Source organism: Tauraco erythrolophus, chromosome 10, assembly GCF_009769465.1.
Source record: "Tauraco erythrolophus isolate bTauEry1 chromosome 10, bTauEry1.pri, whole genome shotgun sequence".
Taxonomy (NCBI): domain Eukaryota; kingdom Metazoa; phylum Chordata; class Aves; order Musophagiformes; family Musophagidae; genus Tauraco; species Tauraco erythrolophus.
Window position 1 is genome coordinate 28,661,838 of NC_141474.1, and position 27,310 is coordinate 28,689,147.

At 39.1% G+C, this 27,310-nt stretch overlaps 1 protein-coding gene across 6 annotated transcripts in view; it reads left to right on the forward strand.

Annotated features, from left to right (window-relative positions):
* Nucleotides 1-27,310, forward strand: part of OSBPL9 (oxysterol binding protein like 9) — a 66,356-nt gene that overhangs the window by 3,712 nt on the left and 35,334 nt on the right. For 5 of the 6 annotated variants that reach the window (XM_086617482.1, XM_086617483.1, XM_086617478.1 and 2 more), the window contains exons 2-4: nucleotides 7,123-7,173; nucleotides 11,577-11,655; nucleotides 24,085-24,161. In XM_086617482.1, the coding sequence (XP_086473608.1) occupies nucleotides 7,123-7,173; nucleotides 11,577-11,655; nucleotides 24,085-24,161 (207 nt within the window). The remainder of the gene's footprint in view (nucleotides 1-7,122; nucleotides 7,174-11,576; nucleotides 11,656-24,084; nucleotides 24,162-27,310) is intronic. The other variant, XM_086617480.1, reaches the window with a different exon arrangement.

Genomic DNA, 27,310 nt, shown 5'->3' on the forward strand with positions numbered 1-27,310 from the left:
TGGCACACGAGCTGTAAAGTTATTTTGTGAGTTGGATTCCAGCTGAAAAATAACTTTCTGATGATTTATTTTTTCAGCTGAATTTGTTCTGTAGTTTGTTTTCTGCATGTCAGTATAAAAATGTGTTGGCATTGTACTGGAAGATAGCATGAAGACAAAGAAATGGCTGGGGACGAAGAAGGGAGTTGAATGCAACTCGCTTTTTGTTTGTGTTTTCTGGCAGAAGTACTGTCTTAAATACGCATCAGCTATAGCCTGGATTGCCTTTGGGAATCCTGTAGAAATAATCCAGAGAACCCCTGAAGGTTGAAAATCTGATTTAAATTCTTGGTTTTAGTGTATTCTTTAAAATAAATACTTTAATTGTATAATAAATTAAAAGCAGAATTGGCAGAGCTATGCAAACAATGCTAAAACCAGGGCCAGTAGATAGGAAGGTCAGTTCCTTAAAAGTATTCTAAAACTTTGTGGATATTTGACGTATGGTGGTATTGAAAGGAGAACTGTTCAAAATATTGCAGACTTAAACAGCTGCCTTGCATATTGAATGAGAGTTGGGAAAAAAATTACTGTGTATGACAACTCCATAGTGTGTATTCTTGAAGCGAAACTGGGTAGCCTCCCATCATCTTAACAGTACTTGCATCAGTAAATGCCTAAATAATAGATTTAAATGTTTAGATATTCTATTGTTTTGTTGATCGTTCCATCAAACTACTTTTAATAACATGCTGGTTGAATGCTTTCAGGAGTAAAATCTGCATGAAAACAGTCATGAGGGGGAAGTAGTTGTAGTGGTGTAAAAATATTTTTCTGCTCATGCTTTTTGAAGATTGCTGCTAGTTGACAACTTTGATGCTGGTTGTACTGTATTGAAGAACTGCTTGCAGATCGTACAGTCCGGATCTTGAGGAGAGGAACTCAAATTTTGCAGCAGTTTCATGAACCTTTGGTGGTGAACTGAAAACAAATCTTCTCAACTTGATTTCAAATAATGCCTCTGAAGCTGGAGTCATGGCTCACTGCCGCTATAGCAGAGACTTTCAGTTGAAGGCATTTTCCTGCTTTTTCCAAATATGGTTTCTGAATCAATAGCTGCTTGCAAAAATCCCAAGAAAACATGAAAAGAAAATCTGCTTTAGCACAGACATTCCCTTTGAGGTCTCTGCTTTTCATTCTCAGCCAAGGTGACACTTTTTCTTGTAGTAACTTGGTCTGCCACGTGCACTGCAAACAGCTCGGTGACCTTAATAAAAACAGACAAAACTATAAGCAAACTAGGTATAATAAGAAAAAGAATTCTGAATTTCTGAATTCAGGATAAAAAATATTGATGGCTGCTACACAACAGTATCTAAATTGAAGTTTGTGTGTAGTTTTAACTTTGTATCACAAGTTTTGATGCACTGAATAAGTTGTTACAGGACTATAATTTAAGTAGTTGGCTCCTCTTTAGTAGTTAGGCTATGGGTCTGGTTTTAGGTCTCGTGGTGCTTGATCATCACTTTGCAGTTAATGTCCGTGGCATTTCTCATCCGATATAAACATTTTGTTGCTGTTTGGATTTGTTCAAAAGTATTTGGTAGATTAATTTTGTACTGGCACGCTGAACTGCATGTGATCTGTCCTCCCAAAGTCGGCTGTGTTGTCTGCCCTACCAACTTGCTGAAATGTAGTTGAGTGCTCATGTAGGGTCCGGATCACGATGGGTACAGTTTGGCAGATCAGTAGAGTACAGATCATGTGCTGATTGTGGATCCAAAGAAAACCAGTTCGGTACTAAATCTGTTCACTTACCTGCAAAATCTCATCTATTGCATGTTTTTTGTATTTTTTTTTTGTTTATATAGTGTGCAAAATAAAACCAGTAGCAATTTAGAGAATCAAATTATTTTTTTTTTAAATTAGGTTACATCTTAGTTTAAGGCTTCTAGCTATTTAAAAGCCTTTCCTCAAAGCAGGTTGGGAGCAGAGGAGTTCAGCTGAGTCTAATGAGCTAATGAACTGTCAGGTGAGAGAGAAAATTTAATGAATAAGCTTTATTTAAAATAACTTAGAATTATACAGTATGAACTTTTAATATCAATTACCGTATTTAGAAACCTGAAAAGATGGACTTAGTGATCAGATACCCAGTTCTGTTGCAGATATTGTCTGTTTAGTCTGTAGCTGCACTTCTTGGGGAAGAGGCGGAAGGGAGAGTCCTGTGGCTGTGCTGTATCTTCTACACCTTGATCCAGTTAAGGCCTCTCATGTATTAATTTTTTGTAGGATTCTATAAGCAGTGTAATGCTTTTCCATGGCAGGAACCATTTCAGATACACATGGCATCTGTTGGGGTTAAATGGTCCCTGGTAAGAGCAACTGCTGCCTGATAGTGGGTAAAGCTTAGCCAGTTTTTGCTCTTAACATTTAAACTCTACAGGAACTTTTCTCAGATTTTTATAATTATTTTTTCAAGACATCTATAAGCACCAACATATAGTTGTTTGCTTGCTATGAAGGAGTAATTAGAAATCACTGAACATACTGCAGCCTACCTGAGTTTTTTTGTTTGTTTTGTTTCTAGAAAAACAGTTGAATAGTAGGTGCTATTGACACACATTGAATCCCTAGAAATAGAAGCTTGGTCTCCCACCTTTGATTTGTAGACTGAACAGTAACGTGCATCATGTGGGAGCAGATGCATAATCTAAGCATTAGAAATTTGAATTTTGGTAAGACAAAGTTTAGAGACTGGTTTTGTTCTGGGAGGAGAGTTTTGTGGCTTATATGAGGCAAGTTTTCCTCCAGTGTTTGGTTAACTTTAGCTGCATATGCTTTCCTTTCAAAAAGAAAATATGAATTCGTGCACAATTTGTAGGAAGCCAGTTGTTGCAGCCTTTATTTCACTGCAAATTTTTATATATATATCTATGCACATTATCAGACAATAAATGCATTGATTTGGTGTAACTGAGTCTCTTAAGAAAGAGGATTTTTCTTAAGAAACAATGATTTTTAAAAGGTTTTGTTTCTACTTTCTTTTTAACAGTGGCTTGGGTTTATACTGTGTGCTTTTTCTGAACATACTATCTTTCCACTGAAAATGAGTTTCTTGCATCTCTTACACTCTCAAAATCTGAGAAAAAAATCCGCTTTTCTTACAATCCTGAATCACGCTTTAGGACTTACTGGTGCCCCTGTGGCATCCTCAGTTACTGCTGCAGTGTTTTGGTACCTGCTTTATGACTGCATCCGCAGAAGTCAAAGCTTTATCTGCAGCAATGACATGGCTGTTGGATGGTGTCCCTGTGCGCAAGGAGGCCCTTCTCTGAGACTGGGGTGCACCTTGCAAGGGAGCTAGAGGAATGGTGGGCTGGGAGTAGCATGCTAAGTTTTTTAATTGTTGGGGGTTATTTCTGCTTGAAAAATGAGGGTTGCCTTAGCATTTGATGAGAACAATAACTTTTATGGAAAGTGGTCCAAAACTAAAGCTTCTCCTGTAGGTGAAGTCAAACAGCAAAAATCACTGTTTATAAACAGAGCTTTTTCCAAGTTCTTCATCCCTAACGGGAAATAAGTGACCGAAGTGGTTTTGCTCATCTGTGTACTTAAGTTAGAGATTTCCTTGACAGCACTGTGTGGGTCAAGAATGTGCCTCTTCAAGTTCTGTGCACTTCTGCACATGCAGAACTTGAGCCTGAGAAGTTTGGGAGGCAGACAGCAGCTGGGTTTTATATTGAAATCTTAAACTTTCCATGCAACAGCTAGAACTCAAATGAAATAGTAGTAGTTCTAAAGATGAAGGAGTGCTGGGGGCCTCTGGGGGATTAAGATTTTAATTTCTCTAAGAAATTGTAGGTAACCTGAAATGCCTCCTGTTAGATCAGTTCTGTATTTGATCAACTTCACTATGTGGATGTAAAAAAGAAAGCAATAAAGGCTATATTTTTTTGAGATATCCCTACATTCCCCCTGCAGTAATACTGTATAGCTTTTTTCATTTTTACCGATTTTGATTTGAGTTTCAGCTGAAATTTATCTCATGTTGCTGTCTGCTTGTAACCTATTCAAGTTTATTATCATCAAAATCAGTGCACTGTGTATCGAAAGTTTATTGAAAATGTAATTTTCTGTCATTTTGTCTGGTCATAGACAGACACTGAAAGATGATAGCTGCATATTAAAACTTTAATTGTAAAAAGAAAGTAAAATGGGACATTTTATTAGCCGTTCAATTAGTAGCAGCCCTTTTTCTGCTGTTTGAGATTTTGTTCAGTGGAATGGAACCATTCCTCAAAACAGTTATGGGATGGCTTTATTTATCCAAGAATACTTGACCAAGTGTAGGACATATTGGATACCCACGCCTAATTTTTTGCCCTTCAACCAAAGAGTAGAACATAACAGTCTGAGGGGAAGCTGTCTGAATTGTGTTTTTTTATAATATCTTACTTTGGGGTAGGGAGAGGGGAGTCTGAAATGTCAGCTGAGTTATGTTTTGAAGTACTTGTCCTGCAGCAATCAGTAGAAGATTTGCTGTATTCCGATAAGAGAATAGAGCACTATGTGCGATGATAGCTGCATGTACAGGGAGTTCAGATACTGGAACGATAGGTGCTTTATTCCACTTGGGTAGAATGAATTAGATTTACCGCTTCATTATAGTTGGTATTAACTAATTAAAGCTCTGTCTGAAGATGAGGAGATTGTAAGTTTATGGGACCACACTCTGAACCGATGAGTTATCTTGTGAATCTTTTTGCAGACTAAGAACATTATAATGTTTAAACTTCATTTCCATTCCATTAAAATGTGATGTACAAGAAAAAGGAAGGCTTTTACAGTATCTTTTGCAGTTGAGTCGATAGCCGGCCTGCACAGTGGAAATCAGGGCTGTTGTGACTCTGCCCTCTCTGGCACTAGGATAGCTCTCATCTTCCCTCCGTTTACCTGGTTGAGGGGATCTAAACCAAGCCAAAACGAATGTCTTTCTTGCTACCTTTGGGTTTTGTGTGATTCGGTTCCCCAGCTGTGTTCCGTGCAGCGAGCGAGGTGCTGTGCCGGGCATGCCGGAGGGCCTGGCGTGTGTCAGCCGGACAGTCAGACCTGGTGGGTTTGGTTCAGCTGCTGCGGAGTTGCATCCTCAGTCCAGATATTTTCTTTCCTGCTAAGGCAATGACAATATTTCTTCTGGAAACCACCAGAGGGAGTAATAAGCTCTCAGTAGTGTCCTCCCATTTTAAGAGAACATGCACCATAAAAAATGAAACTGTGCTCCAGTGAGGTGTGTCCCAAGTATATGTAATTTGTGATAGAAAATTATTGGAGTAACTTTGTTTCTAGATCTTTTCCTGGTTTTGAGCTATTAAAAAAAAAATCAAAGAAATCTTTTCTATGTAGAAGTTTTCACTCAGGAAATCTACAAAGAAGTTGTATATCTGTGGAATACATTACGGATGCACTGCTGGTTTTTACATCCATTTCATTTCGACCAGCTAACATGTATTGATGTAAAAACAGATAGATTAATGCTGATGGTTTCTAACTTTCAGAAGTCAACTCTGACAAATTAGAGACTGAATTGAGTGAGAGATCAGCAAAAGCATAACTTTATTTGAAGCTCTGACTGCTATATTTTTAAATTTTATTTGAAGCTCTGACTGCTATATTTTTAAATTATCTTTAGTGAATAGGACTTGCTGTGACTGCTTCCTGCTTTCCTTGTAGCTATGTCTCAAATATGTAGCAGATGAAAAATAATTTGTTGCTGTTAAGACTGATGGTTCTGGTTCCTGTCTTTTATCTGGCTGATATCAATAAGATTTAATTGCCTAATGGCTTCAGGGAAAACAGGGCTGGTCATAATCACATCAATATATTGTCTAGATAGAATTGTTAAGACATTGTTGGAAAAAAAGTGGATATTTCAGAAGAGGACAGCAAGAGAACCTGTTCATGAGACACCAGTGATAGCTGTGTTTTCATGACCTGAAAGAATGTAGTTTGAATATTGGATGGTAAGAGAGAAGGGGTTGTATTAGTCAAGACTGGCTTTGCAGATAAGGCTACAATGGCATGTAATGTATCATTTAAAAATCAGAAAGTGTGTGTGTGTAGTTAAAAAACAGATGATGTTTTACATCTATTAAAAAAACTGAATATTTAGGATGTCCGTAATGTTTTGGATTTTTCTTTGTCTTAGAGAGTTTGTGTGTGTGCTACTTGGGTTTGCAAATATTGCCCGATAACCCTTACGACATTGGCAGGAAGTTACTGGCAAATCTACCTGAGTCAGTGCTGGGAACAGCCGAAAGTTCAAGGTATCACAATTTCAAGCTAGAAGTGAGTTGGCTGTTTGTTGGCTGTTCAGAATTACCTGTTTGGAGGGTTGAAGTTTTTTTCCCTGGAATTCCCTTGTCAGTGGTTCAAACAGATACTGAAGAAGAGATTCAGTAATTTAGCTGCAAGGTGGGCTAGTCTACAGATTTGAGCGCTGATTATGGACGTAGGAATCCTGTTTTCTGATCTGAGTTCTTTCTGCTTAAATGGCTGTAAAGATAACTTTTCTAACTGTTGTAATGAAAACAGGCTGTGCTATCTAGGAAGTAGACATAGAAACCTGTCTAAATGTGAAATTTATATCTGTATGAAAGGGTGTAAGAATCTGGGAATCTTTCTGGCAGAAATGTAATTTCATTTGTACAATTCTGCCTGTACAGCTGGATTTTGTTATATACTTTTCTGAGAGTAGGAGAGAAAGGAGAAAGGTGTAAATCAGTGTAGTGCCACTTTTTAATATTGCTTAATTACTTTTTTCTTCACTTCTTACTTACTGTAAAGGTGTAGACTGCATCTTCTAAGTATTTCTTCAAGGTATCTACAAAAGTTCTTTAAGTGTATTCTTAAGATATTGTATTCTTATTTTTTAAAGGATTACTTTTTTGATACCACAGTGGTGTACTTTCTTTTGTGTGAGAATGAACCTATTTTCTAACAGAAGTTGCATCTCGTTTAATCAGTCAATAAAAATGATATAAAAATGCTTTATTCTTTTCTCAGTTGCTTTGAATAACTAACTTTCTCCTTGCATTTCTTACTGTATTTGTTAATCCAGTGATCTGTTTTTTTCTATTTTAGTCAAAAGACAAAATGATGAGAGGATCACGCCGAGGGTGTGTTAGACTCAGGGTAAGTGTTTTATTCAGTCCTTAATGACTTACTGTGAATAATGTGGCATGATGGAGACAACTGCAAGGAGACTTTTGAGGTTTGGGCTCTACTCCTGACTCAGCAAAATACTGAAATAGTGAAAGTATTTAAAGAAACAAAAGATTAGAGGTCAAGTGACATGCTGGGCTAATTATATTCTATAATTTTATATACTGTATAAAACCTTGTATTTTATGCATTGTATAAAAAGCTATGTGACAGTAAGATGGGTTAGTAGCAGCGTGCTATGATAAAGTTGCTGTTTGCAGTTCTCATTGCTTTGTGTGTGGAGATATATATGTATATACACGTATGTTCTGTACCTACAGAAGTCATTGCAAAGCCATTTCCTTCTGTCCTTCTGATTTCCCTTTATTCTCTTACGATGTCCTCCATTCTGCCAGTTTGAACACCCTTTAGGCATGCCACTTGACTATGCTTGAGCTAGGTAAAACAAAGGAGGACTGGAAAGGGAAGGAGGAACACAGCAGGAAAAGTTTTTGAAATATCAGCTGAGAGTGGGATGCAAATTGAGGAAAAGTGGGAAAGCTGAGTGTTGCCTGTTTGAGGCACTGGACTTGGCACATATAACCTTGAATGGAAGTGCCAGTACTGAAGGGAGCTGGGAATGCTGGAATGTCTTTGCACGTGCCCAGTTTCTACCTCTGGGTGATGCATTTACCAAAAATATTTCTTGCACAGGTCCTTTTTCTGTATTTTTCCCCATTCCTTATAGAATCTCTGGTTTCAGTACGCAGTGGTGTTGTGAAGAGCTGAGGTAAATAGGAGGAAGAAGTCAGGAGGATGATGAGTGTGCATGGGAGCATTTTGAGTCTTGAAGTAAGAGAAGTACAGGGAAGGTGATCTGTGGTCTGACACACAATGTATGAGTATTGCAGCAGAACTCTGCTTCTTCCAGTTATTCCGTCCTTCTGTTCTTGGTCCTTTCTAGTCTTTTTGTGGGCCTTATAAAGGGGAACCAATAACCTTTTGAGATTCATACAGAGAATCTTCATTCATCTGGATTCCAGATACTTTTTTGCACTTTCCCCTGTTTAACGTATTGGTATCTTAATTTAGAATTTATTTAAGGGTCATGTGAACTCAAACCGCTGTCTAGAACATTACATTCCCAAAGATTCATGAGAACTTTGTAGAAGAATTTAATGTGAAAAACCGTGCCTGCTTTAATAGTGTTGTGAGCCAGTTAATGTGGAGGTTGGTCTCAGCCTGCCAGCTTAGGAAATATTAAAAGTGAACAATCTGTTCAATATTGCATGATACATTTTTATATGTATTTAACATAAAACAATCCTTTTCTTTTCCCCTATCTGTCACTTTCCTACCCCAAATTACTCTTTGGAGTTTTCTGAAGATTTCCTGACTCCATCCTTTCTCTGAATGTGTGCGTTTTGGGGATTTTTTTGGGAAGGAGGAAGGAATCTTTCTTTTTTCTGCTTTTGTAAAGCAGCTTTTCTGGCAGATGACAGTGATACTGATAGCTGAACAGATGGGCTTCTGCAGTCTGAAATTCTATCAAAGAGGTTTTCTGTTTAGAGTAATTGTTGATTTGTAACTGTAAGTGTGAATATAAACAAACATGTACTTTAAGCAATTTGGCTGAAACACTTCCTTTTTTCTTGAATGGATTTTTAAAAGCTTGTTCCTCACCTTTTTGCTCTTGATACACCTCTCATGGGCCTGAAGTTTCATCTTCAAATTCTTTTGTTGACTGTCATAGTGTATTTAGGAAGGTGTGTTCATAGAGGAATCTATGTCATCTATACTATGCTTAGCTCCTGATTAAGTTTTCTGGAATATACACTTATATTTTAGTTTTTCTTTTACTTGTCCATGTGTATTATCTATATGTCGACAGAACCACCTTCTATGCTTATGCTCCAACCCTTTGCCTCAGTGTTGCAATTAGAGTGTGTGCACTTGGTGCAGCTTTGTGCTGAGATCACGGACAGTGGAGTGCTCTTCCTCCTCCTCAGTTTCCTCCTACCACTTAGGATGGAGGCAGGTCTTAGCTGTCCTAGTCTGACCTTTTGAGCCTTACATTAGTTTTACCTCTATTCTCGGGGGAGAATATTTTGGTCATGTTCTTGGTGTCTGACTTACAGGTCTTTTATGTAGCAGGTGAGGAGAATGATACTGTACAGCTTGCAGTGATCTGATTTATTGCGTAGCAAAATATGTACTTCAAGGGCCAGACATTTTTTATCTATTGATGTATTTAAAAAAAGGTCATTCTGGCAAAATGGATCTGGCCCGTCATGTCATGTCACTGGCACACTGCATGATTACCAGATAGTGTCCAAATGTAAGGGCTGGTCATTTGGTGGTTATGTCCTGACGCTAAAAGCATCCACGTTTGCAATGGCTTGGTTACACTTTTTAGGTGCCTCTTTTATAGCAATCACAGAGCTGTCCTTGGAAAGCCTGTATGGAAGATACTCTTTTGGAGAAGTTAAGTGGTACCTTTTTGGCAGTGGCGAGAAGAAAAAACAGTTTGGAGCTATCCTTTCCTGCTATACAGCCTTGAACTACAGATGGTTGGCGCTGTTCCTAAATAGGACCTGTTCCTTCCACTCTGTCTTGTGGTGCCTGTGGTAGCCACAGCCACGCATGAGCTGGCACCATTGGCCAGAAACCTCATGTAGGGGCTATGAAGAATATGTGTGAATAAGATTGATTCCGGATCCCTCTGCCCTTAAGTTTATACCAAAATAATTCTTATGTTTTGGCCAGCCTGATATTTACATAACCCCCTGCTCTGCACTTGCTGTGTGATACTTGGCCGAATGAAATAAAGTGGTTGTTGGAATTGACTCACAGGTGCTCGAACTACTGTCGCTTCCTCTGTACTTACTAAGGGCAGATTTTAGCCTTTAAATATGTGCGCCTTTGTGCTAATTTTGGCTGGGATAGAGTTAATTTTCTTCACAGTAGCCAGTATGGGGCTATGTTTCAGGTTTGTGCTGAAAACAGCGTTGATAACACGGGGATGTTTTCGTTATCACTGAGCAGTGCTTACACAGAGCCAAGGCCTTTTCTCCTTCCCACACCACCCCACCAGCGAGCAGGATGGGGGTGCACAAGAAGTTGGGAGGGGGCACAGCTGGGACAGCTGACCCCAACTGACCAAAGGGATATTCCATATCATATGGCGTCATGCTCAGCATATAAAGCTGGGGGGAGAAGAAGGAAGGGGAGGACATTTGGAGTGATGACGTTTGTCTTCCCAAGTCACCGTTACGCATGACGGAGCTCTGCTTTCCTGGAGATGGCTGGTCCTGCTTGTTTTGCCTTGCTTGTGTGTGTGACTTTTGCTTTACTGATTAAGCTGTCTTTTATCTCAACCCACGAGTTTTCTCACTTTTGCTCTTCTGATTCTCTCCCCACTCCGTGTGGGGAGAGTGAGCAGCTGTGTGGGGCGCAGTTCCCAGCGGGGTTAAACCATGACAACCTTCCAGTGAGGTCTGTCTGTTTTGTGGGAAGGGGAAGGACAAAACAGATCCTGACGCTGTGTCTCCTGGAGAAGGAGAGAGAAACTGAGTAAATCCATTGTTTTTTTAAGTATTTTGAACTAAATGTCGTAATTTGTTGGAGAGTTGACAGAGGCTTGGAATTGTTCTTTTTCAGTGTCGTCTTCTGTGTGAAAAACTTATTTATTAAGTGTTTGAGGTTGATTTGAGGAATGAAGATGATGTGGATAGATTTGTAATAGCTGAACACAGGTGGCCTTTAACTCTATAATTTATTTGCATTTCCTTCTAATAATTCATGAGGAATTAGAAGACAAAGCTAGTTGCTTTTGATATATCCTGTTGACTTACTGATAATATTTACTTAGGGATTGAAAATCAGATCATCCAGTGTAGCAGTCACGTGACACAATGGGCCAAATTAATTTTGCTGGATTTTTTTTTTTTTTTTACTAAACTGGTAGATAAAATCAGGTCAAGAGCTTCTTTTCGTAGAGTTTCTATGAATTAGTATTTTTGTACATGGAAACTACTTATAAAATATTGCTCCCCACTCTTCTTTAAAATATAAGTTGGAATATAGTAGAAAACTGTTTACTATAATGATGCTGTAGTGTAAAGACACCTCCATTACAAAAATAAAAGATGCATATTATTACTCAGAAAATCACAGTTTTACAAAAAATTACTGTTTTTTTCTGCAACTAAAAATTTCTTATTTTAAAGAACTAACTTGCATCCTATGACTAAATAGAGAATCTTTCTGCTCTTTACTGTATTCTGTTTGCTTCTAATTTGTCAATGCTTTTTAAATTCCAGTGGTGTAGTGATAGAGTGTATGCTGCTGATGTCACTGCTTGCCTTATCAGGATTTTGTTCTTTGTTTCACAGGGAGCTGTGATTGGTATAGACGATGAGGACGACAGCACCTTCACAATAACTGTTGATCAGAAAACCTTCCATTTTCAGGGTGAGCTGAAAGAAGAGATTGTTTTTTTCTTATAATAGATGCCACTTGTATTTGATGGATGATTTTAAATGTTTGGCAACAGAACAGCATGAATGAGCACACTGAGAACATTCTGGATCCAGGGGTGCTGCAGGTTAGGCAGGGATTTACATCTGCAGTGAATACATATATGCTAGAAAGAGACTGTAGCTCTGGCAGGATTTGGAGATTAAAAATGTAACAAAAAATCACTCAAGGGGAGAAAGTGATGGGCTTCTGATTATGGGTTTCGCTTACAAACCGTTTCTGATCTTCGTTATCAAGATACAATTATGCGTTTCTGTATGAAGAGCATCAAGACTGGTCTGAAGGTTGCAATTTGTATCCAAATAGAACTTAATGCTCAATTATGAGGAGACTAGAGGCAACATTTGGCTTAAAGGTGGAGCTTTGCTTCAAGATTTACCAGCTTGCATTCATTTCATCTACATTTCTGTGTCTTATCTGCCAGTCACCATTTCTCTGCTATTATCCTTTTATTCACATTTACTAACACCAATGCCATCTGCCACTGCTATGTTTCGTCATTGCATGCTATGGTTCACCGGTAGAAAGGGTAAGGTACTATATAATTGTTATGTACTCCTTAAATTATTTTATCTGCAGCAGTAGGACAAAATACTGTGATAATACTGACTAGAGAACTTCTCTTTTTTGAATGTTAAAATCCTAGGGAAGTGTGCTGAAAATATTTTTCAACTAACATTTGTTAGTCCTTTTGCTTTTCCTTTAAAATGTAGTGACTAAATCATTTAATTGTTTTGCATAGAGCTGCAAACTGTAAATATCTGAGAGGCACATTTGCATGTAAGCAGTCAATTTATATAAACTGGAATAATTCTATAACCTATATGGTACTGTACATATTTTTAAATCAGTAATTTGGAAATGTGAGTTATCATTAATACTGCTGTGTTTGTAAGAATATTTCTAATGATAAAATATTAATTGTACACCATATTGTCACTGGTATCTGTATTCCTTGTGCTACAGTTCTTCCTAAATGCTGCTGCTGTACTCTGGCTTTTTTACTGCATTAAGCCTCATAAACATGCCTTCATAATGCTGAGCTCACAGTAATACTTAAATCTACTGTTCCTAAGGATAACTGATAAAATGCAAGCTAATTGCTAATGCAGTAATGGAATGCTGTACTGTGGCAGTCTTTCAGTACTATGAAGCTAAATACTGCTGAATATTTGAGAACTTGATACAGGTAAATCTAGAAATCTCTCATCTTCAGTTACTATGATATACCTTTTTTAATATGTCTTATTTGCATTGATTTCTTTTGTGCTATATTCTCTTTTGGATAGTCAGATGCCTTAAAAGAAGACTGATAGTATTTGATAGCAATAATGTTCTGCTCTGAGTAATATTGATAGTTTTTGAACACCAGTTTTGTCACATAAAATCTCATGCTTTATAATCTCAATTTGTGTGCGTTTCATATAAGGTCAGGATTTGTGTATGCTCATTTAGTGTAGGACTAAGATCTTGTACACTATTTTCTGTATTATGGTTTTTCTATTAGTGTGTTATGAAGATATCGTCCCTGATATTCAGCAAATTGTAATGATACAAGCACAGTATTAGTATTTGTAGCTCTATAGCGAAAATGTGAAAAGATAGGTAAGATATTAGTGCTGGGATATTTCAGTACAAAACAGCTCTGTGGAGCTATATCTGTAGTTCTTACGGTCACTGTAAATGTATTCTCATCTCATGCAACCCTTATGTCATATATATAAAATGTTTGTTCATTATATGAAATTAATTCAGTATTACACAGGCTTTAATTTGTGAAATATAGGTCACTATCAGTCATGAATAGTGAATGGGTAATAATGTAAGTACTACAATGTGTATTCTGAGACTACATAGGATACGAATGATACGAAGAACAGATTCTGAGATACTTTATTCCTAGCAATTTCTTTCTAAGATTTTTTTTATACACTATCCAGATAGAGCTTTTTGTTCTGTGAGATAGTCACAGCTATAAACACATTCACTCTTTATAAAAGAAGTCTTGTACAAGAGAAAAACTGCTTCAGAAATGGCAACTTTTTAAAAGATACAATCTCTTCCTTCCTTCTTACTGCCTGCCTTCATTCTCAAAGACAGACAGCCAGGGATCCAAACAACCTGGAGCTTAGTTGGGAAAACGACAGAACTTTAAAAATACCCAGATTTCAAAGATCTGCTGACCTGCGTGTACGTTAGGGTCCCATTTGCAGTGGAACAGTTTCTCTTTCAGGCTGCAGAAGAAAAATGTTTTCTGTACTGAGACTTTAAGTACTGATTGGTGAAGACTCGAATCTTCTTTGGCCTCAGTGAAGTTTTGCTGATAGGCAGTGATAGAATTTGAATTTGGGAAAAGAAAGAAAAACTTTGTACTGGATTCATTAATTATTTCTTAGTGTCAGTTGCTCAAAATTCCACAGCTGTCTAACACGCTAAAGATGTAAGTAAAGAGATGAAGGGCAAATAAGTAATTTAAAGATGTCTGATCAACTTCTCACAGGGATGTTAGTTCCTTATGTGTGTATGTATGTGTAACTGAATTTCTGAAGCGCTAAACCTTCAGCATTTTCCACTAAGAGTTGCCCGTCTGTGGATCTTGGGAAATTCCGAGTCTTTCCAGTGTGTAGTTTGTATTTTGTTGCTGCCTGTGACAATCTCCCTCGATTCCATTTGCAGCTGTACTTCCTAGTGGCCATCTCTGAATTGAACATTAGTAAAAGTTAAAAAGTTTTTATTACCAAGCAAATATAGGCTTTGAATGATGACTGCCTAAATATCAAATGCTATCCATGTACTTAGTACCTGGGTATAAATGAAAGAAGCGAATTTAATAAATATGGGCAATAAAACAAACAATATGTTTTGCTTTTACTGTCAGCTTAACTTCAGCTCTTCCAGAGTGCCCAGCAGATTTTTTTCCTTTATTTTATTGCTATGTAGAACTGTATTGATACCCATTCACACTGGAGGGGAAGGAAGGGGTAGAATGTCCAAAAAAAAATCAAAATATGTTTAAAAGTAATGTATTTCATCTCCCAATTTGTCCTTGTTTGATTATACTATATATCCAGTTTCATGGCTTGATTCTAAGTCTTCTGAATTAGGTAGATCTCAAAGCACTCCCTTATGGGTTTGTTCAGATTAGATGCAAAAATCCATTCAAATTGCTGCAAGGTATTTGGGATAATACTCTTAGTCTAATGCACCTTCCTGTCAGGAAGCTCTTTCTTGATAATATATTTTTCTTGCTGTAATACATGTCCCTGTTCTAAATGTTCCATAGCCTTCAAACACTGGGGGGGGTGTTGTGTTTTTATTTTTATTTTAACATCTTCATATCGTCACTTAGCCATAAGCTCTTTCCATTTGGAAAGTCAGTTCTTCTGTCCTTCATATCACTTAGCTGCTCTTTCTGCTCACTAGGATGCTTGTGGCTTAAATTCAAGAGTGGGAACATGATGTTCAATATAGTCCGTCAAGGGTATTGTTGCCTCCTTTGTATTTGAAATGCTGTCTAACCTGAAGCAATAATGGCTTTTATTTGGACTGAAATACTTCACTAAACACACACTGTATGCAGAAACAAGAATTCAGATTTTTAAACACCTACCTGATAACCCAGCTCTTATTGTTACAGCCTGCAGCACAGTTCCTTGGAAGGCCAATCAGTCTTGTCTCCACTGTTGTGTAATAAAGGATTGAAAGATTGGAAGCAGTCCAGTGCATTGATCTGAGATGATTTTGCTTTAGCTTTTGTCTTTCCTTTCCTACTCCTGCCGCAAAAGTATCTAAGAAATGAAGCATGAATGTTGCTGTGCAGCTTATTCTCCTATTACATGAAAGCTGTCAGCTGGTAAAGGTAGATTTCTCCTTCTTCCCCATCCTGCCCCAGTTTCTAGCTTGATTTGTGACTGCCTACCATCCCAGCTGAGAAGAGAGGGAGATATGCATAGTAAGAGATTTCTTTAATGTTGTAACAGCAAGGAATTTTTGTTAATGTGGCACACAGCTATTGCTAAGGATATACTGTGATCCACAAAGGCCTCAGTTGCTGAGCAGTATCAGAATTTGAGATTTTAAGTATTTGTATTAAGTATCAAAATTAAGTATAATGGCTTTAGACCTGCATTTCACCACTACTTGGGAAAATAGTCAATATTTATCGTCTTTACAAAACCTTAGCATTGTCCACCAAATAGATGACAGGAAGCTGAGTGCCCTTGTGGTATAAAGAGGCACTTTAGTCTATCAGATTACCCAATTTAAGTAACAATTCATAAATTGCAGCCTTTTTCCCAAAAAGTTTTGAGACCTTTTTTAATTTAATATTGAAAAATGCCTAGAAAGAGATTTTGGTGTGAAATCTTCATCTGTGCTAGTTTCCTCAATGATGTTTATAACTGCTGTGACTGCATTGTTTGCCCTAAGCTAATGTTTTTCAGGGCCTTTTGGAGTTCTGGTATGGCAGAGGAGGACGAGCAGTGGTGTGAAACTTCTAGTCTTGTCCCTTCATACATTTCCACCAGAGCTGTGCTATCCATCCTCTTCCCTTTTCATAATACAAACACTACTTCTGCTTTGTGATCCTGACCAGATCTGTGCTACTCAAAGTTCCGTGCTGCATCTCGTCCTCTCCAGACTGGCAAAACTGCAGTAATTCCTCTGCGAAGCAGAACTAGGTTTAGCTTCTGCAGTATGATTTTTCTGTCTTCCTCGCTCTTCTGTCTACCTGCTTTTTGCTACTAATGTATTATACTAATATTTTGAGCAGTTGGAACTTGTGACCAGAGCGCAGAGAATGGTGTGTGGTTGTGCTTTTAAGGTTTCATGCAGTTCTTTCTTGCATCCGCAGCATCCTGTATAATAAGTGTCCATTTTCCAATCATACCATGAGTATGCCATTTTTAATGGGGCTATCTGCACTCAATTTTTATGGTCATATATCAACACCTCCTGGTTTTCCTTTTCTTGAGGTTGAAGTAGCAGCTTTCACAATGTATGTTAAACTTGAGATTAGCAAAGAAAAGAATACCTTGAAACAGTATTTGTGTGATATGTCCAGTTGTTTTCTTTTTTCCTTGCTCTGGAAGAAACAACATATTTATTGCTTGTTACTTTTGGCATCTATCTAAAGGTGTTCTCTCAACTGTATATATGGTACACGGCAACTATTTTGGAAAGATGAGCTTTGTCAGTGTGAGAAAAAGGTATAGTGAAAGGGGAGAAATGGTCAGAGAAGGTCTCACTATAAGGAGGGGAGGGATACTAAGAAGTTCCATGTTCTTTTCCTTCTATTATAGCAAGGAATTCCAAGTAGCAATAAGCTTGAATTTGACCTGTTAAATTGAGAACTATATTATTGGCTAAGGAAAACGGTTATATTTTTGTTGTTCTGGTTTTATTTTTTTTTTAGTTCAAGCCAAAATACAGTTTCTACCTTAAACTAGTAGTTTCTGAGCTAGTTCAGTGTGATCTGCAAAGGCTTTTAGAAGCAAACATACCTTGAAAGCCATTTCCACGGAATATACCGTATAAAGTATTATTTAGAGTTACTACTATGATTAATATTTAAATATTGACATTCTCTAGTGAAAACTCAGATACTTGCAGATTGTCCCACATTCAAAATTTTTTCATTACTAAATTGCACGTTGTCTATGAATTCCTAGAGAGAACCAATAGGATCTTGTTTGTGTGTCTCCTTTGTCACCCAGGTTTCCACCCGAAGGTATGTTTATGGGCTGATTATAAAGCTTGCTAAAAAAGCTTTTGAGCTTGGGTAACATTGAAACAGCAGTTTAGTTGGTTTCTCAAGATCACAGATTAATCTTACCGATACATTTTACACAGGAGATCCATTTGATGGTTCTTTTTGGAAAAGATTAGACTTTCTCTCTTGTGACTGTGCTGGGGTCTTCAGCAGGTACAGGGAGAGCAGGCTGGTCAAACACCTGCAGAACAAAGTGAGAGTTGATTTATATGTGTGAGTGGAGAATGGCATCAGGAGGAAGATTAGTAGAAGAGAGACTAATGACTGTGCCAACTCTAAAGTTATGATACAGAGGAAATAGAACTATGTTCAACCTACTGACAGATGTGGCAGCTGCATGTGGTAGAAGGGTATTTGTAAGCAATGAAACTATAGTATTTTGGTACGCTTATATGAAATGCTGCTGCATCTTGCATGTTTTTCTATGGTTTGAAAGGCCTTCAGTGACTTTAAAAGGAGATTTATTTAGCCACGAAACAGTCCATTGATCTGTGACTTTTCCACCTTATTGGGCACTACTGATAAAATCTCTCTTCATTGAAATTGGTGGCAAAAATCCCATCGATCTCAATATAGTCAGAGTTTCACCTCTATCATCTGGTTATTTGTGTGTAAAGATACTACGTTAGTTCTGCACTTGGCTGAGAAAATGCAGTAATTTTGCATAAAAACCAGTGGAGGTTTTGTCAGAATGAAGGCTGCATAATTGACTCTATTGACTCTGTGGGTGTAATAGACTTTTTAACTGAGTTCTGCCTGTAAGTAGGTCACAGTGAATGAAAATAAAATAAGCATTTCACTTTGCAACAGTATGGTGTATTTATAAGTAATCTAGTGATTTTTTTTTTTTTAACTAATTCTTGAGGTTTTTCTTTCATCCTGATGCCCATGTAGATGCACGCAGGAAAAAAAAAAAAAGCGCCAGTATGCTAATTCTGAGGTGATATGTTTTATATATTCAGTCTTCCAAGTACTGCTGTGCGTGACCTAGAAATGCTAGTGGTAAATGCTTTATCGTGGAGCAGAGTTGTTAAACTTGTTTATATCTAATCTTCAGATGCTATCAAGCTTAGGCTAGAAAAAGTAATCTGTTTTATGCTGTACTTTAACATTTGGTATACGTTATATAAACACATATAATCTCTTCACAACAAAGTGAATATTATAGAAACTCCAAATTACAAAATTTATTCTCTATTTGGGAAATTAATAGAGGCTGAGAGCTTTTAATGTAGTTGCATTTCATTTGCCTTCTTATCTTCATAGAATAGAACTTTTAAAAATCCCTGCTGTATCTGACTTGGCAGTTTAGGAAGTTCAGAGATAAGGGATTATTTTAGGGGTTGTAAAACATTGTTTTTCTGAATTACAGAAATTCCTCAGTAGAAGCAATGATTCTTGTCTTTAGTACTTTTTTCATTCTATAATCTTCTCCTTGGTAAAATAATTGCTTTTCTTTCTTTGTACCTCCTCTAGGAAAGAGTTCAGATTTTATTTTTTTTTAAGTAAAAAATGGATGTTAAAAATGTCTTATGAATGTGTCAAGCAGACAAATCACCAAAAAAAGCATGTCTTTAAAAATATTATTATCATATTAAATTTCACTGTAATGCAATTACATACTTTTCAAGTGTGCTTCTCTGAACTAGTCACAAACAGGACTGTGTTTGTGTTAAGTACCTGGTGGTTGTCTCAGACCTGCCTGAGATGTCACAATAAATCATACAGGTACCTTTTGAAGGATGCACTGTAGACAGAGGAGGGAAAGGTTAAGCATATGGGAACAAATTGTAATCTAGCTCATAAATACTAGTTCTGCTAGAAAAATATAACAGTAGCTTAGCTGACATAATCATGGTAAATTTGCAGTTTTTCAGCTATAAATGATTCCAGCCTCACGCATACAGCAGTGAACGTGTAGCTCTATGTGGATTTAGCTGGTTCCGTGTGCAAATGTTCACTGTTAAATTGCAGTAAAAACTGAGTTAATGATTCTGGCACTTAAAATAGAGAAAAGCACAGGGACTGCTAGTGTTCTCTCAATTGCAGACAGCATTGATATTTTTTTGGATATTTGATGCCCTCGTACAATTTGAAGTTCGTCTGACAAGGTAACTGTCGCATTAACCCCTCAGGCTAAGAACCACAGTGAATATTCATGTAGTGTAGTGGGCTTCTCTATTTAATTTCTTTTTCTGATTAGTATAAAAAAAATTGAATCGTTTATGAACAGCCGAAGTAACACCTTGTATGTTTTTTAAGTGCCAGGTATTTCTCATGTAGATGTCTCAGTGTTTCTTATTTGTCTTTTGTCATGCTGTTATTCTAGTCAGCCTAGGAAAAAGTAACTTGTTTCTGTCTCTTGCCCCCTGCCCTTCTTCTTTCTAGAAGTTTTGTGTCAGGAGAGGCCACGTATCATTCCTCCGTTTTTATATAAGCACAGATACTAGTGAAATTCCTTGGTCTTGATAATAATTGCCTTATCCCAAATATGTTGGCAGAAAGAAATCCTGGAGAAAGAAATCCAGGGAAATCCTGGCGTTCTTGTCCCCTACCTGGTGAAGAAAGCCTCCAGCATTTGCTGATGCAGAGTGGATATCATGTAGTGTGCATAACAAACTTTTTAGCTGAAAAAATATTAGAGCTTTTTCTTTGGCCAAAGTTGCCCTCTTTAAATGAAAAATGTCTCGGATATCTAGCTTTCCCTACAGATGGGTGGATAATGATCTCTGACCATTGTGTGTAGATTTTTCCCATAAATTGTTTCTGAGTGTGTTGGCTAATCTCTTTTTTGAATGTTCCCATTGATTTTTTTTTTCATCAGTGATCTTTTGGCAGCTGTTCAGTTCTAAATTGCTTTTACCATTACGGAGCTTTTACTTTCACCTAATCTCACAGCAGCCATTTTGATTAGATTTAATATAACTTTTCTCACAGCTTGCTTTACTAAAAGCTGCATCCTACTGTTTTCTCCATGGTTTTCTTAAAAGAGTGTATGGAGGAAAGCCAGAAGGATCTGCTGTATGATAGATGATCTGGAAGTTAAACCGGTGTCTTGAACAGAGACTGCTTAAAAGGTTACAATGCCATGTGTTTCCGTGCAGTAAGCAGTCTTCTCACGGCAGCGTTCCGGATTTATCGTGGCTGAGACTTTGTCTTAGCAGGAGGGTTGATGAGATTCATGTGTTCTACCTAAGGATTGATCATCTTGCAATGTCTAGTATATGAGGAAAAACCACAGCTTTTTTCCTTCTGCTGAACCCTGGTAGAAAGAGCTATGAAAGGAGTGTTAGAGAAATAGAAGCTTCAAAAGTTTGGTTTGTTCATGAGCATGGGAAAGTCAGTTCAGTTTTCTGTACTGGTTGGTTGGTTTCTAGGGCTCCCCTGTTGCTGTAAGCCTTCTCTGTGCTGGTAGTGGTTCATATACAAGTCTTAATGTGATAACCTTTGTTAATGGGCTGCTGTGTATTGAGATCAGTATTTAACTAATGCAGTGACCTCTTTTTGCTGCCGGTATGGAAGATCATAGGAAGTCTGTTGCAATACAAGGATTAATTCATTGGCCTGCATCTTAATTGTTCCTTTTTCACTTTAAATAATTGTGCTCAAAATCTTGAACACGGGATTTTTGTATCCTGTGAATTACTTAGTAGCTCCTCAAAGACTTGCACTCCGGTTCCCCAGTAAGATGTTCTTTGGGACTGGGAGACAGTTGATTAAAAAAAACACAAAAAACCAGAAAACAAACCCGAGAAACCTTACACACGTTGAAATACGTTAACCATTGCCACTTTGAACACACCTTTGAAAAGCTGAAGCATTGATACATTTGGAGTACTGATAGATTAATGACACAGGTAACTTTATATGTTTACTGTTCAATGGTGACTGGTGTAAGAAGCATTAAGATTGATTAATATGTCTGTCAGGACCAGGCAAAGGGGCTTGTTCTTGGTAAGCAGAACCAAAGAAGCTAATAAGCATTAGAATTACTGTCAGAGGAGGATATACCTGGTTCTAATTGACTAATTCAGTAATGGAAATTAGTGTTAAAGTGTAAGCTGTGCCATGAAAAAAGAACAGGGTGTTTGTGTGTGCATGTGTGTGTACATAATGTGAAAAGAAAAATTATAATTTGCATATTGCAAAATATATTTGGCTTAATGCAGTCATCTGGGCAGAGTTCCTAGGGTTTCTGTCCCTTCATCCTGTCTAGTTTCACTGCGTTGTAAACTTGTCCTCAGCAGCTACTTCAGCTTTTCAATTAAAATATAGAGAACTAGTAGAAAGAACCCCTGTAAGTTAGAAGTTCCTTCTAATGAGTTTTTGAGAGTATTACAGATGGCAAAATACAGCTTTTTAATACTTGCTGCAGTTCCTGCAGGAGAGTTATTTACCTGCTGTTCCGAGTAACATTTAATTACTTTAACTTCTTCCTACAGGCTTCCTTTGTGCATATGAGAGCACTTTGGGTAGTCACTTTCCCTTATGTCTAGTTTTTATTTGTGCAGGTTAATGGTATCGTTACCAGAATACCTGTGGCAATTGATCACCCTTTACCGTTTTAAAAGAACAAAGAATAGAGATTGACTTATAGTATCTGGGAAAATATGTATTTTTTAAAAAACTAGCTAGATTTCAAGCTAGGCTTTTACTTTTACCTCACGTGTAACAGAAGTTTTGCCGCAGTACTTTGTACGACCACCTCATCAGTTAGACTTGGAACAAGTTTCTGTATTAGAAAGACGTTCTTATGTATTTCTCACAAACACATAAATTGTCAATTCTTTCCTGACAGTTTTGTTAATTTGACATAATTAGTGTATATACACTGAAGTAAACAATGCAGTACGTTTATCTTGATATTGATAGGGTTTTCTTCCGGGAGTCTCAGAAAAATCTACACCTTCCTCCTCCTGCATGCAGAGGGGGTGTAAGAAAGAGATTCTTCTGTGGATTTCTGATTCTGTCTCCCTCATCCCTTCTTCTGGCCAATGAAATACCCTTTATAGGAATGGATGTGTGAAAAAGTAATACATAATTTCCTAAAGGAGAGTTTATTTAAGACATTTGGAAGACCTGCGGTGGTTTAGAGTATAGATAGGTTTGAGCTGCAGAATTACAAAGAATAAAAGCAATGGAAATATAAGGGTGAGAAAGGGAACATTGAAAACAAAGCATTTTGAGGCTGGAGAGTACATTTCAGTATAATAACTTGCAGATATTTCCTCTGAACTCCATAACAAATAAGTCAGATAGCAATCTTGGTTCTCTGATTCATAATAGGTGCTAGCTCACTTCAGCTTTCCTTGCTTTTAGCAGGCTTCCTGTTTCTTTTAAATGCTTTCCACTTGAATAAATACCTTCCACTTGAACAAGGAACTAGAAACAATTGTCAATAACTATTCTAAATCTGTATACGGGCCAGTTTGCTTACAGTCTATTTAATGCCTGTGGATTTTTCTCTTCTTTCTCCACCTGGAGGCCGCTGACTCTGCTCCTGTGTTTTTTAAACACCCTTAGAGCACAGCAAGGAACTCTTTCAAACTAGTAAAGTAAAGGTGGCATATCTGTTCTGGGAGTAAGGGGAGAAGAAAAGCAGTATCGGGGGGGAAAAAAAAGCCGATGATAGTCCTTAGTCTGTTTCGATCTGTTCTTCATCCTCCTTCTCCAGCTTCTCTTTTCTTCCTTGTTCCCCCAGTCCTGAAAGCGATCCACTGCCTCCTTTAATCATCACTTAGTATATTGCTTTCTTAACTATCACCATCTGCAACTGAGAAGCATCATCATCTCATTTTGTCATTACTTCCTGACTTGGATTCTTAATTAAAACTGTATGGTGGTCTGTTGCAGAAGTATGAAAAAATATTATTGTGTGTGTTGTTTTTAACATATGATGCAGGTTCTATTCAGTTTTAGAGTAGAATTGTCTCGAGTTTAAAAATGTTTATTATATATTTCAGATTATTCTTTGTGCTTCATTATTCACATTTGTGACCTATTAGAGTTGGTGTTTGTCCTGTCTTACGAATCCGTACCTGAAAGGCTAACTTATTCAAAGTCACTATGTCCACCCTGAAGTAGAATTACTGGGTAACTTATTACAGGCTGAACAGCTTCTCGTAACTAAGAAAATTTAAAAATTACTTAATGAGTTAAGTGAGGAATGTCTGTGCAAACTCTTCTTACGTATGCCCCTAAAGATGGACAAGGCACAGATAATCACAAATAGCAATAATGCAGATCTTTGTTATGTTTTTCATATTCTTAGATTTGGATTTTTTTCATTTGACATATATGGTACAGAGTCATTAGTAGAATACAATTTCTGTCAAAGCAGAAAGGTTTTTGCATGCATGGTTGTTTAAAACATCTCTCCAGTACCACAGAGTAGATTAACACAATAATGTTACAGAGCTGTAATCACAGAAAACCAAACAAGATATTAAGACAGCTGTGGAATGATGTCCTTGGTGACTTAACAAAGATAGTATGGTTTAATTTCCATATTTAGTGAGGACATCAGACCTGTTTGCTTACGGCTTTTAGTATGCTGCATAGAATTTAACGATATCTTTTGAATACTTTTTCAGCTCGAGATGCGGATGAGAGAGAGAAGTGGATTCATGCTTTAGAGGACACCATTCTCCGCCATACCCTCCAGCTTCAGGCAAGTGTCACTTTCACTTTTATCTTGTTCTACTTTCTTTTTTTTCAAAGTAATGAAATACAATGGCATGACTGCTAATATCAAACATATCTTGTTTAACATCTGGCTGCTCTATGGCCTATACAGTATGACACAAGTATAGATACCTGAGATTAGGTTTGAGTCTTTCTGTTGCTATTTTCTTGTTTTACCATAATGAAAAGTCAGTATATGGCTTCTTTTTATTAACTTATATTTTTAATTGGTGGTTCCAGACTGATAATTGCGTGTTGAGTTTGGTTTTTTGTTTGTTTGTTTTTTCCCCCCTTAAACTGGGAGTAGTTAGTTGTTTTTGTGTCAAGCAGAGTGAGACATCTGGAAGCCTGTTGTGTGCTTGTACATCACCAGATTTTGAAATTAAAATGAGGCAGCAGCATTGGTAAATAGCTTCTGTTTGAACGTGTGAGCTGGGTATTGGTAGTTTTCTGCTTCTGAAAGCAGATGGTTGGACTGAGGATGGTTCTTAGCACTAGTTACCTAAGATCAGTTCCTGGAAATGTTCTAGACTTGGGACATGCCTACAACCCTTGCGAATACTTTATTTTTGCCCTAGAAAGAAGCTCAAACTCTTCATGAAAGGGATTTTCTCATACTTGGTTTGTACCACACAGGTTTCTGATGACAGTGTAGAAACCTTGAAACAGGTATTCATTATTTGTGTTGAATAAAGGTTTAGTATGCTTTTGGAGGGAGTACAAGAGAATTAGGTCTCTTAATGATTGACACTGTGTAAAGAAAGACACATTAAAATCCCTAATATCACAGAAACAGAAGCAGCTTATAAAGACTGATTTAGATGACATTTGCCCAATCTAAAGAGTTAGAACAAGCCTGGATTTATCCCATCCAACTTTAGGCAGTTGTGCTATCTCAGTCAATTTACCTTAACTTCCTGCTAAGTAGTGGCTTTCAACTTGTTAAAGACCACTACAAATTTTCTAGTGGATAGCAGACCTCTGGATAAAATTTCAAGTTTGACAATCAGCTTTGTATCCCTAGTAACATGTCATGGATATTTTAGAAGTATTCTCTCTATCTGGACAGAGTAGCTGACCACAGACTTAAGAACTCCACTCTGCAGTGGGTATGAGGAGACAGATCTAGAGAACAACATGAGGACTTAAAAGGGCCAAGCTGCTTCCCAAGGGATGCCTCTTTCCCCATCCTCAGCTTGGAGAGAGAAAGTGAATAGGTTAACTTGAGTGGTATAGGATCTGAAATGAAGTAAAAGGAATCTTTGCAGTTTTCTCCACCTGGAAGACTTTTTATGGCTTGGAGATACCGAGTACAGAATGAAACATCAAAATACACTGTGGTTTTATCAAAATGTACACTTCCACGCTCTCTAGAAATTCTGATTGTAGTTTTATTGGCAGACATAGATTTCATGATTGCAGCTAATGACAGGACTGTTTCCCATTCATAACCTGTTCATGTTCCAGGAGTTTTTCAAATAAGTAAGGCATATTTAGATAAAAAAGCCTAAGTTAGTAATTCATCTTGTAACGTTTGAGGGAATAATGAAAAATCTAGAACCGATTACTAAGAAACATATCCTCGTCCCTATTAAATATGTTCACCATTGAGCATACTACCTTGTGGGCCACTGTTGTGAGTTCACCATTCATTTCCAAGAACCTTCTTCAGTGTGCCAGTCATGGAACGTTTCCGAGGCCCTTGTTTTTAGGCTACACCCCAGTTCAGGATCTGTCAAGGCTCGCCATCTTCACTGACATGAGCTGCTGGGCAGATACTGATTTACGAATGGAACTTGCAAAACCTCTTTCTTTCATGAGGCAGGACGGAAGGTCTCCGTTGTCGTTCACCCGCCGGGCACTCGCGCCTCGCGGGCGGGACGCGTGGGCAATGAACGAGCTCCGCGGGGCCCGGGCGGAAGCTGCGGAGGCAGCCTGCAGCGCCGGGCACCGCGCGTCTCCCCGGGCACGAACCGCTCGGTGCCGCTCGACAGCCGGCCGGCTCCTGCCGGGCGTTCCGAGCGTGCTCTCGGCTCGGCCGCTGCTGGAGCCCGCGGTGCCTCTGACGGGGCGACCTCGACGCCGCCTTCCCGGCGCCCCGGAGCGCCGCGCCGGGCTGCTGAGGGGCCTCGCCCGCCGCGCGGCGCCCCGCGCGTTTTGTTCCAGTGATCGGACGCGCGGCGCCGCGCCCGCCCTCGCAGCCTGGCCGCGGCCGGCCCTTGCCGCCGGCCTTCCCTCACGGCGCGGCCGCCGCTCCCGGGGCGTCCCCCCTCCCCGTGACCGCCATTCTCCGGAGGGAGGGCGCCGCCCCGCCCGCCCGCCAATCGGCGGCCGCCTTGTTCGTGATGCGAGCGGCGGGCCCGCGGCCGGGGGGGGGCCTGTTTCCTTCCCGGCCCCGCCGCCGCTGCTCGCCCCGCCGGAGCCCGGCGGGCGGCCAGCCAGCCCCGCCGCTCCGCACCCCTCGCCGCAGCGCGCGGAGGAATGGCCGGTGTGAGTACGGGGCAGGGAAGGACGGGGGGGCAGGGGCAGGGCTGTCGGGTGCCCCCTCCGGGGCACGTCCCCAGCCCGCCGCAGCCCCGTGGCGCCTTCCGGGCTGGAAGCCGAGCGCTGCCTTCACCCCGCGGCGGCCGAGCGGCTCTGGCCGTGCCCTGCCCCGCCCGGGCGGGCGCTCGGGGCAGCCGCGGGGCAGCGGCGGCGGAGATCGGCGTTAGGCAGCACCCCGGGAGCGGGGCTCCGCAGGGACGGCGGGCACGGGCTTCCTGCGCAGGGGGCTGGCGGAGTCGCCGGGAATGGCTTTGATTCCTTAGCGGAGTGCCCCGAGTTCCTGTGCGCCCCGCGTGCCTGGAGGGATGCTTTCGTCCGCTTACAAGAGCCCGTTGTACGCAAACACGCCTTGGCTGCGAGTAACGTTTGAAACAAAACGCCACTTCATGCACTTGATGTGCTTTTCTTTCCTTTTTGTTCGGACAATAAAATCAAATGAGTTCCTTGGGAGGATTATTGGCTCAGCGGGTATGGATGGGGGTTTCAGTGCTGCAGCAGAGATTATTTTCCGTAAGGGTATTTTCTTCGGTTCTTAGTTTCTGTCGCAAACAGAAACACGTGGTTATCTGTCATATAAAGCCTTTGTGCATC